Raw genomic sequence first — 12,680 nt, forward strand, 5'->3', positions numbered from 1 at the left:
TGAACAAAAAAGAGGCTAGGAAGGTGGCTTAGTAGTAGACTGCTTGCCTAGCATGCACAAAGCCCTCAGTCCAATTCCTCAGTACCACATTAACAGAAAAGGCCAGAAGTAGTCCTGTGGCAAAGAAGCTCAGGGACAGCAGCCAGGCCTTGAGTTCAAGCCCCATGTCTACCCTCCCCTCACCCCCGCCCCACAAAAAAAAAGAAATAAAAAAAAAAGAAACCTAGTTTTTGCTTGTTTCATAAAAGGGCAAAGCCATAAAAATGGTTTCTGGGAAATTGAATCTCAAAACAAACTTTTTTTCTTAATAAAAACTTACATTTTGGGTAAGGGTCAGTTAAGGTTTCTTTACATGTATCTATTTACTCTAAGAAAGCATAGCTTATAAAAAACGAATTATTATAACCTATAACAACGTTATTTTTTTATTTTGAAAATATAGAGGGGTTACAATTACATGGGCAAGGTAATGAGTACATTTCTTATCAAGCACTGTTGCCTCCTCCTTTGTTTCCCCTTCCCATCCCTTCCCATCTTCCCCTACACCCCCAACAATGTTATTTTTAAGCCAATTTTTAATCAAAGGTTTTTATAAGACAGGCTAAATATTGTGACTGACATAAGAACTTCATAGGGATGAAAACACATGTTCTCTGAGATAAAATTAGAAATGCAAAGATCAAAATTTTGTGGTTCACCAATTGCAGACCAGGAAAACAAATCCTTGGCAACAGAAGTAGGGGGAAAAAAGAAAGAAAAAGCACTGTAGTTCTGCTATTATTGACTTCAGGTATACTTTGGTCTACTCTACATTGATTTTTTTTTCAGATGAATTCAGAACAGGACATATAGAAAGATCATAAACACCTGTCAACTCTACAAAGGATCTCTTTCATCTACTCTAATGGAAGGGTTGTGACTGGAAAGTTGAGAAATCAGTGATAGATGTAAGGAAAAGGGAGAGGGCTACTCTGGGACCTGGCTGTGGAAAGTATGAGGTAATAGTTATTTAAAAAAAAATATTTCACCAGGTGCTGGTGGCTCACTTCTGTAATCCTAACTACTCAGGAGGCTGAGATTTGAGGCTCATAGTTCAAAGCCAGCCAGGGCAGGAAAAATCCGTGAGACTCTTATCCCCAATAAACCACTAGAAAACCAGAAGTGGTGCTGTGGCTCAAGTGGTAGAGCACTAGCCTTGAGCTGACAAATTGAGGGACAGCACCTAGGCCCAGAATTCAAGCCCTATGGCCCCCCCTCCACAAAATAAAATTCAAGGACTTGGCCATGTTGAATAATGGGGAGGAAGATCTAGCTGAAAAGTACTGGAAAGAGAATGGATTATTACTGAAATAAAACTGGGGAGGCTGCTTGTGTTGGATTAGGATATCGTAAAGTGTCAACAATAGAATCCAAGAGTATATATGATATACATCTAGTTTATTGACAGTTCTAGGATGCTTGTAGCTCAGGCCTGCAATCCTAGCTACTCAGGACGCTGAGATCTGGGGACTGCAGTTTGAAGCCATCCCCAGTAGAAAAGTCTGTGAGACCTTACCTCCAATTAACTACCAAAAGCCAGAAGTAGAGATGTGGCTCAAGTGGTAAAACTCCCGCCTTGATCAAAGAAAGGAAAAAACAAAGCCAAAAAAGAGTTGAAAGCTGAGTTCAAGCCCCAGTAAAAAGTTCTAAAAAAATTAAAACTGTAAATCTTCCCAACCTTTTATTCTTATTTAATTCAATATAAATTATTAATTTTACACACAACCTAAGTAGCATGAGAATGAATGTTTTATGGTGCAAATGGATCCAAGAATACAAACACAAAAAATAAATTTTTAGAGAAAAAAACCTTTTAGCAAGCAAGGTTCACCCAAAATCTTTCTTTCTTCTGTATTTGGTTGGGTGGTTGCAAAGCCAATGCACATGCAAATTAAAATTTTAAATGTAGATAGGAAAAATAACTTAAGCAAATGCTCTTTGGTAACGTAATCTGAAACATTCAATGTACATAACCAATACTATCTAGTTACTATCTCAGTATCAAATTGCTTCTAGTTTCTTTCTTAAAATAGTCTATAAAATGATTCAAATTCTTTAAAGAGTACTTAGAAAGTTTGTTAGTTTAATCTGGTTACATCTAAAGAAAAGAAAAGGACATTTAAGCATAAGCAATCAAATAAAGCAATCAAATAAGTCCACTAAGAACTAATATATCCATATATTTTGTTCCATTCATAAATCCCAGCTTAATTGGAGGAAAAACATGTTCCCCGTGTTACACCTCAGCACCTCTCCCCCCTGCCTTGACGCTACCATTGTCTTCTGTTTGCTCAGTACTTAAGTGCAGTCACAACATTGCACATTTCCTGTTGGAATCTTCAAAGGATGAGAGCCCTACCTTTTATGTCATGCTGGTACAAAAGCGGCTCACAGCAGGCTACTAGCATTTGTGGAACAAAAATGTAGTTGCTCCATTAAAAAATGCTGTTATGTAAGTTTAGGGAAATTGTTTATATTAAGGATGATAGTCATCTATGCCTACACTTCTTACAAGAACAGAGAGAATTCGCCTAGATTGTTTATTAATTTTGTGTACAGGGTGATAAAGAATTATACCATACTATAGAGTTTTTTTTCTCGAAATCTTTGAAAAAAATAAGAAGTTCACATACGTTGTTATGTGAAATGACCAATTGTGATAATTCTCAAAGTAGAAATTGGACCAGTTTTGGAAGACTCTTTTATGTTCTTTGGGCTGCACAACTTCCAGAGATCTAATTTTTTCCAATAAAAATCAGAAATAAAACACAAAAGATTCTTCTGACCCAGACATCCCCAATCACAGCTTTAACAACCCAGCAGATAAAAGTAGGAGCATGACCTAAAATCAAAACTATCTAAGCCCTAGCTCTAGATTTGCTTCTGGTTTAATATCAGACCTGAGGCAAACAATTAATCTAGATGTCAGTGTCCTCATTTACTAAATGAGAATATCCTCAAGGGGTACTATACAGTGTAAAATGTAACAATTTAAAAATTAAAGTGGTATTATTTAAAAATACAACCTATTAAAATGTATTATTAGCTGGGCACTAGTGGCTCATGCCTGTAATCCTAATTACTCAGAAGACTGAGATTTGAGGATCACAGTTCAAAGCCAGCCTTGCAGAAAAGTCCATAAAATCTCCAATTAACTACCAAAGGGCCAGAAGCAGAGCTGTGGCTCAAGTACTAGAGTACTAGCCTTGAGCAAAAAAGTTCAGGGACAGCACCCAGGTCCTGGGTTCAAGCCCCAGTACTGGCTTAAAAAAAAGTCATTAAAAAAATCATTGTTAAGATTGACAGTACTTATGAAAATAGATTAAAATCACTTCAAATTTACTCAAAAGGGCTATAATGTAAACATACTAAAACAGCCAAAGAAAAGCTTAAAATACATGTTAAGATATTTATTTTAAAACATCAAAATAGAATCAGGTGGATTTTTGGTTTCTGCTATAGTCTGAATATGTTCCTAAGTTCATGTGTTAGAAATTTGATTCCCAATACAACAATGTTAAAAGACGGATCTTTTACAGGTAATTAGGTCATGAAGGCTCTTCTCATGAGTGGATTAATGTCATTGAGAAAATGTTAACCAATGTGGATGGGTTCCAGATAAAAGGATGATTTTACTCTGCCTCCTCTCCTCCTTCTGTCCTCTCCCCCTGCTTCCTCATCCTCCTCTTCTTCCCTCTTCCAAACTCTTCTCTCTCCTACTTTTCTGCCATAGGCAGAACAGGACTATGTACATAGTGGGTACTGTTAATACTGGTTTACTGAATAAAATTTTCTTATTTTTTACCAATACTGTGTACATAGTAGTTATTATTAATACCGGTTTACTAAATAAAGTTCTCTTATTTTTACAAGAGAACAACAAATATCATTAGAGAAAGTTTGCAGAGAATGGCCTCAAGGGATCCTCACATGCTTGAAAATTATGGCTTTGGCCTCATTAGTAGTATGACCCAATCAAGCAAACCTAATTGGCCTATTTTTTCTAATATAAAGCACATTTCAGTTGTCTGGATTATAACATGACCCATAAACTATGATTCAATAAACTATGAATACATAATTACGTGATGCTGACATTCAGGCATAGATGCCATTTATATGAAAAATTTTAAACTAACTTACTTTAAGAAAAATAGCTGCCATTATTATGAATTATGTCATCATTAATCATCCTGACATAATGACCATCATTCTTTTTTTAAGGAAATAACATAGGTAGAAAGAAGCTTCAGTCACTTCATCTGTAAGATGGGGAAGTCTTCTCACTCTTAAGCATGTTTTGAAAATTAAAAGCAGAAATACTAAGTAGTAAGCACAAAACAGGGCCCAGGCAATGTTTTCTTTTCATATTCCTTGCTTAAAAAAATAAATTATATATATATATATATATATATATATATATATACATATATATATATATATATATATGCCCAACTGTTAATACTGTATTAGGAGATAAAGGTTGCCCTGAATATTATAACAGCAGAATAGAGACCTATAGCCTCAGCTCCAATTACCACAGAAGCCAAATGAAATTGAGGGGATAGCTTTAACTGGCCATGTGATAATTTGGTCACAGCAATATAGAAGCTAATGGTCTGATATAAATACCAGAATTTAACCACTCTTTATGGTTTCTTCTTATTGGGAGATGTTCAAATTTCAAATACTCATTTGTGAATGAACTTCTGAAAAACATCTCTGTAATTTCAGCAATGGCTGAAAGTGACCTTTGCATACACAAATGAGATGGAGTTTACAAGTGAATGTTTATCTTTATTTGAAAAGATAGAAATTGATAATATAAGCAATACGATCTGAAAGCAAACAAGAACAGTTACGTTTGACAAAGAATAGTACACATTAATAAATAAAACCTTCCATCAAGAAGATATAATGAGGGTCTAGGAATGTGGCTTAGTGGTAGAGTGCTTTCCTAGCATGCTTGAGGCCCTGGGTTTGAAGCCTTGGTACTACATAAAAAAAAAAAGAAGAAGAATTTTTTTTAAGAAAAAGAAGATACAATGATTAGGAAGTGGAGGTATGGCTCAAGTGGTTAAATGCCAGCCTTGAACAAAAAAGTCAAATATGAGTAAGAGGCCTTGAGTTCAAGCTCTAGTATCAGCAACTAATTTTTAAAAGATACAGTGATTGTAATATATATGTACCAAACATTAGTTTATTTAATTGAACAAAAACAAGCACTATTGGACATAAAAGGGACAAACAGGTGCAGACACAATAAAAGTATGTGACTTCAATAACACACTCAACAGAAAAAATCATCTAGACAACAACAACAAATCAACAAAGAAACATCATAATTAAACTGTACTACAGATCAAATGAGCTTAACGGATTTATAAAACTATTCACTCAACAGCTGTGGAATACACGTTCTTCTAAGCAGCCCATGAAACTTTCTCCACTTACACCATGTTTGTGTATACAAAATATGGTATACACAATGGAATGTCATTCAACCATTAAAAAGAATTACATGTCATTTGTAGGAAACTAATAAAACTGGGGACCATCATGTTATCAAATAATCCACACTCAGAAAGACAAATATTGTATGATGTGAAAGCAGAAGGGGGTAGGAGGAGGAGAAAGAGGAGGAGAAGGAGGAAGAGGAAGAGGAGGAAGAGAAGAAAGAAGAAGGGGACCAGACAAAGGGTAGCACTAATGGATAATATGAGGGGATGAATATAATCAGAGGACATTTTATATATAGATATGTCATAATGAAACTCATTGTTTTGTACAATTAATATACATTAACCAAAATGATGTGAAAAGCATAGTACATCCATCTACACTGTTATATGACCTATTTTCTTTCTACTTTAAAAATAAATTCCAGGCCAGGTGTCAGTGGCTCACTCCTGTAATCCTAGCTACTCAGGAGGCTGAGATCTGAGGATCATGGTTCAAAGCCAGCCCAGGCAGGAAAGTCCGTGAGACTCTTATCTCCAATAAACCAGGAGAAAACTAAAGGTGTCACTGTGGCTCAAGTGGTAAAGTGCTAGCCTTGAGCTGAAGAGCTGAGCTCCATGGCCCACCAACAAAAAAAAAAAGGAAATTCCATATAGCCCCAGAGTAGACAGTCACAGTCTGGCATGGGATCAGAACTTACCTGGTCAATGTAGAATGCTGTGCCTGCACGGATCTCTCGTCGCTGTTTGAGATCAGTCTCAGTGGTATCCCTTGACAAAGAGATGTACTCAACTTCTCTCCTGGTCAATTCCTGTTGAGCACAGAATGAAGTTATTCCAAATCTAAAATCAAAACTATCTGCACTTAATAATGCCAAAGCATGTTAATTGAAAATGCTCTAGAGAAGTCTAAATCAAATTCTGGATTAAAACCTTTTGAGTCTCAGATTTGAATCAATGTCCATTACACTATAACCAAAATACACATAGCTAATATCTATGATAAAAATTGATACAGGGGCTGGGAAGGTGGCTCAGTGGTAGAGCACTTGCCTTGTATGCCTGAGGCCCTGGGATCGATTCCTCAGCACCACATAAGCAAAAAGAAAAAAGCCGGCAGTGGTGTTATAGCTCAAGTGGTAGAGCGCTAGCCTTGAGCTGAAGAGCTGAGGGACAGCGCCCAGGCCCAGAGTTCAGCCCACGACCGGACCCAAAAAACTAAAAAATAAAAATGGATACAGATAAATTTTCATATACATCTATATTGGAAGAGCTCTGTTTCTACTGCACTCAATTCTACTACTTAAGCAACTATTCAAAATGAGATCTTGCAAACCTTGATTTCTCCTACATAACTCTTTTCAAATATTATGAAAAATAATTGGATAGTATCCCTTCTTGGTTTTCTACAAGCCTTAGCAATTTCTATAAGCAAGGAAGTTAAAACTAATTTATCCATTGACTAATGTCTAACAAACATATACACTATGTTAAGTACTTTACCAGGTGAAAAACAAGGCAAATGTCAATAATCAAGTTAATGAAATAAAGATACATGTACACAGCAGGAGATATAAAGAAAAGGTAAGAACAAGGAAAAAAAGATAGATATAGAAGGAAAAGGGAGGAGAATGAAGAGGAAAAATATCATGTGATTTGAAGGAAAAGTCATCCAGACCTAGTTCTTTCAAATATGTTTTCTTTTTCTTTTTTCTTTGTCTTTTTGGGGGATGTCAGTCATGGGGCTTGAACTCAGGGCCTGGGCACTGTCCCTGAGCAATTTGTACTCAAAGCCAGCACTCTACCTCTGAGCCACAGTGCCACTTTCAACTTTTGAGTGCTTGTTGGAGATAAGAGTCTCATGGAAACTTTTCTGATGGGGCTGGCTTCAAAGTGATCAGCCTCCTGAGTAGCTAGGATTACAAGCATGAGCTTAAAGTCATATTGCCCTATATCTAACTACTGGGTTTAAAAAAAAAGTTTTTAAACTCACCCTTAATTTTCTACTTTTCTTTCTTTTTTTTTAATTATTTAGATTGACTTTAATTTACTGATTAACATTCTGAGCTGGCAGAAGTTAACCCAACTATAAATCTGTAAACTTTTTGCATGTTAAGTACATGCAACTAATTTTCCACTTTTCAACTGAGAACAGTGACATTCTCCAGTCAAATAAGGCCTACAAATTTATTATGCAAAGAAAGCAAGTCAATTTATTGGATATACAGGAAAAAGTTATGACAACATGCCAGTAATAGCAAAAGGAGATGTTTCCACATGGCATTTTTTTTCCTCCACTCTATATTGTATACTGATCTTAAAACTTGTGTATTATTGTCATTCATCTTTTAATGTGCCTTTCTAGTACTGTTATAACTTCAAGTGTATATTTACGAACAAGAGAAAGAATTTTAGATAGAGAATATACACAGTGAGTAGTAAAGATGTGGCAATATCAAAAATCACCAAACTGAGCCCGCAACCACCCCAACTGAACTCGGACTGCAACAACAACTGACGGACTGCAACAACAACTGACGACCTACAGGGTGAGTACCCATCAGGGGACAGGGAATCCATCAAGGGAGACCAGAGCTGGAGGGAATCCCCAGACCCTGACCTAGACTCCCTACCCCAACACCCGGACCACAGGACCCACTAAAACTGGGAACTGTTCGAGAGCCCCACCAGCCGGTGGAGCACACTCTGCTGGCCAGGCCAGAGCAAGAGCGCCCCAGGAAGGGAGCTTAAATGCTCAAGCCAGGAACAGTGCCCCTGGGTCAAGACTACCAACAGTAGAAGAAATTTGAACTGTGTCCTCCAGGCTGCATAACCAAGGTGGTATACACATTAGCACAGGCCTAACGAGCGCGCTCCAGGCTGGGGCCGGAACCAGGCCAGGGGACCGGCGCCTGAACAAAGCAAAAAGGGTCAGAAGTGGGGCTGTGGCTCAAATGGTAGGGTGCCAGCCCTGAGCTGAAGAGCTGAGGGACAGCACCCAAACCTAGAGTTCAAGCCCACAACCAGCCCAAAACAAACAAACAAAAACACATCAGGAGCCCATAGCAGACTCCAGTATTTGGGAGAGTGCATCCAGAGCATCTGATCTTCCCAAGAGCACCCGCAGGAGCAAACACAAGCAGTCTAGGCTGCTCAACCCTTCCAAAGGCGGGAATTGCTACAGCAGAGAGCTGAGAATCCTAAGTCAATAGCAGCTGGAAATAGGCTCCCAACAGAATCCAGATCAGGCACAGACTCTCTCTACCAATAGAGAATCAGCAACCAAGCAAAGACAGACACACCAAAACAAGATTGAAGAGCAGTCTCCTGAACCCCCATGCGAAAATCACAGAGAAAAATCACAAGGTTTACCACTACCCAGGACAGCAAGCTCACCTCAAAAGCCAGCAGCCACGCAGGGGAGAGCCCCAGTGGGAGCAAAGCAGGAATGGAAGACAAAAACTACATCCAAGGGTTGCTGGAGGCAATGACTCAAGAAATAAAGCGAGAAATGGATCAGAAATTGAAAGAGCACAAGGATGAACTATCAAAAGATATACAGGATATCAAACAAAAATTGGATGCAAAAATAGAAGCTGCACAAACCTCAGTAAGAAGTGAGATAAACGCCAAATTAGAGGTAATGCATACTGATATCACCTCATTGAGAGGTGAGATCAGTACTCTGAGAACCAACATTGAATCCATAAAGGGATCCATTTCCACCATGCAAACCACAATAGAAGCCACGGTCAACAGAGTGAATGAAATGGAAGGTAGAGTGTCAGATACAGAAGACAGAATACACCAACTGGACCAAAAAGTGACAGATATGGAAAAATCACTCAAATTAAACCAAAGGGAAATTCAAGAGCAAGCAGATAATGCTAAAAAATTTAACCTTCGCATAATCGGAGTGGACGAAGGTGAGGAATTCCAGAGCAAGGGAATGCAACACCTATTTAACAAGATAGTCAATGAAAATTTTCCCCACCTCAAAAACGACCATCTTAACTACATCACAAAAGCTTATCGAACACCCAACAAGCAAGATCCCAGGAGAAACACTTCTAGGCACATAATAGTAACAATGATGGATCTGAATAATAAGGAAACAATCCTGCATGCAGCAAAAATGAAGAAGGAGCTATACTACAACGGGAAAAAAATTAGAATCACTGCAGATCTCTCCACACAAACAATGAATGCAAGAAAAGCCTGGGAAAGCACCATACGAGCCCTGAGAGCCAATAACTGCCAACCCAGACTGATATACCCGGCAAAGCTAGCATTCACATTCGATGGAGAACTGAAAACTTTTAATAGCAAAGAAAAACTAAATGAATACATAAACATTAAGCCAGCATTACAAAGAATTCTAAGAGGGGGGACACAACCTGAAGAAAGCAACCAGGAACTGGGACCTGCCCCAAACAGGCATTACTCAAAGTCTAACTGAGCAAGCACAGGAGGAAAGGAAAGAAGAAAAACTTAGGAAAACGGAATGGCAGGGACAACAATGCATCTCTCTATACTTTCTCTTAATATAAATGGGCTGAATTCGCCAATTAAAAGAAAACGAACTGAGGACTGGATCAGAAAACAAGACCCATCCATCTGTTGCCTTCAGGAGACCCATCTCTCAGCCAAACATACAAACAAACTCAGAGTGAAGGGGTGGAAAAGGATCTACCAATCAAATTCCCCCAATAAGAAAGCAGGTGTAGCTATCCTGATATCTGACAAAATAAACTTTTCATTAAAATCAGTACAGAAAGACAAGGACGGACACTACATATTAATAAAGGGAACAATCCAAGAGGAGGATATAACCATTATCAACTTATATGCCCCAAATATCGGTGCACCCAGATATGTTAAACAAATGCTCTCAAACTTACAGAATAAAATAGATCCCAATACGATAATACTAGGAGACTTTAAAACGCCACTCTCACCAAAGGACAGGTCTACCAACCAGAGGATTGGCAAAGAAGCTACCGAATTAAGTGAGGCCATACTTCAAGCGGAATTAACTGACATCTACCGAGTATTTCACCCTAAAACAACACAGTACACATTCTTCTCAGCAGCTCATGGAACTTTCTCCAAAATAGACCATATCATAGTTCATTCAAGGAACTTAAGCAAATACAAAGGGATCGACATAATCCCCTGTATCCTATCTGACCACAGTGGAATCAAGCTAGCTCTCAATAACAAAGCATACCGCAGAAATTTCTCTAATACATGGAAATTGAACAGCACACTCCTTAACAAGGCCTGGGTAACAGATGAGATCAGAGAAGAAATAAAGCATTTCCTAGAACTCAATGAAAATGAAAACACCTCACAAAGAAACTTGTGGGACACAGCAAAAGCAGTCCTGAGGGGCAAATTTATTGCCCTCAGTGCCCACATCAAGAGAATGGAGACAGACCAAGTAAATAATCTCATGTTGCAACTAAAACAGCTAGAAAAACAAGAAAAAATGGGACCTAAAGCTACTAGACGAAGCCAGATAACCAAATTGAGAGCAGAGATTAACCAATTAGAAAATCAGAAAACCATAACCAAAATAAACCAAACAAAAAGCTGGTTCTTTGAAAAAATAAACAAAATTGATGGCCCGTTGGCAAGATTAATTAAAAAAAGAAGAGAGGAAACCCATATTAATAGGATTAGGGATGCCACGGGAAACATCACAACACGTACCCAAGATATCCAAACAATTCTAACAGACTACTTTCAAAAGCTATACTCTCTAAAGGAAGAAAATCTGGCGGAAATGGATGCATTTTTAGAGAAATACAAGTTACCCAAACTGAGCAAAGAAGAAGTTAACCAATTAAATAAGCCAATATCCTATAATGAGATACAGGAAGCTATCAAAAGTCTTCCAACAAAAAAAAGCCCAGGACCAGATGGATTCACAGCAGAATTCTATAAGACCTTTAAAGAAGAACTAATACCCATACTCCTCAAGCTCTTCAGAGAAACAGAGAAGGAGGGAGCTATCCCAAACTCATTCTACGAAGCCAATATCACACTCATCCCCAAACCAGGCAAAGACCCAACCAAAAAGGAGAATTACAGGCCAATCTCCTTGATGAACACAGATGCAAAGATCCTTAACAAGATTCTAGCTAACAGAATCCAGAAACACATAAAAAAAATAATACACTATGATCAGGTAGGCTTCATCCCAGAGACACAGGGATGGTTTAACATACGTAAGTCAATAAATGTAATCCAGCATATCAACAGAGCCAAGGTCAAGAATCACATGATTATCGCCACAGATGCAGAAAAGGCCTTTGATAAAATTCAACATTCATTCATGCTAAAAGCTCTGGAGAAAATAGGAATAGAAGGAACATTTCTAAAAACAATAAAAGCCATTTATGACAGACCAATAGCCAATATTATACTTAATGGGGAAAAGCTACAACCAATCCTCCTAAAAACAGGAACAAGGCAAGGATGTCCACTGTCTCCACTCCTCTTCAACATAGTCCTAGAACCCTTAGCCAGGGCAATAAGGCAAGAAAAAGACATTAAAGGGATCCGCATAGGGAAAGAAGAAGTGAAACTATCCCTTTTTGCAGACGACATGATACTATACCTCCACGATCCCAAAAACTCCATCCCCAAACTTTTAGAAATCATAAGTCACTTCGGCAAAATAGCAGGATACAAAATAAACCCACAAAAATCAGTTGCCTTCCTATACACTGATAACGCACAGGAAGAGAGGGAAATAAAGGGAGCAACCCCATTCACAATAACCTCCCAAAAAATAAAATATTTAGGAATTAACCTAACCAAAGATGTAAAAGAACTATTTAATGAGAACTATAAAAAGTTAAAGAAAGAAATTGCAGAAGACACTAGGAAATGGAAAGACCTCCCATGCTCCTGGATAGGCCGACTTAATATAGTAAAGATGGTGATACTTCCAAAATTAATATACAAATTCAATGCAATTCCTATTAAAATCCCAATGACGTACATCACTGAAATACAGAAAACAGTCCAAAAATTTATATGGAACAACAAAAGACCTAGAATAGCCAAAACAATTCTAGGGGATAAAGACAATATGGGAGGGCTATCCATGCCGAACTTCAAACTCTACTACAGAGCTATAATCACAAAGACAGCATGGTACTGGCACAAAAA

General features: G+C 37.9%; 1 protein-coding gene across 2 annotated transcripts in view; it reads right to left on the reverse strand.

Moving 5' to 3' along the window:
- The window catches only part of Vwa8 (von Willebrand factor A domain containing 8), a 295,472-nt gene that overhangs the window by 256,071 nt on the left and 26,721 nt on the right, over positions 1 to 12,680 (reverse strand). For both annotated transcript variants that reach the window (XM_042685395.1, XM_042685396.1), the window contains one exon: positions 6,200 to 6,310. In XM_042685395.1, coding sequence (XP_042541329.1) covers positions 6,200 to 6,310 — 111 coding nt within the window. The remainder of the gene's footprint in view (positions 1 to 6,199; positions 6,311 to 12,680) is intronic.

Source organism: Dipodomys spectabilis, unplaced genomic scaffold (assembly GCF_019054845.1).
Source record: "Dipodomys spectabilis isolate Male_0828 unplaced genomic scaffold, ASM1905484v1 ptg000095l, whole genome shotgun sequence".
NCBI classification, from domain to species: domain Eukaryota; kingdom Metazoa; phylum Chordata; class Mammalia; order Rodentia; family Heteromyidae; genus Dipodomys; species Dipodomys spectabilis.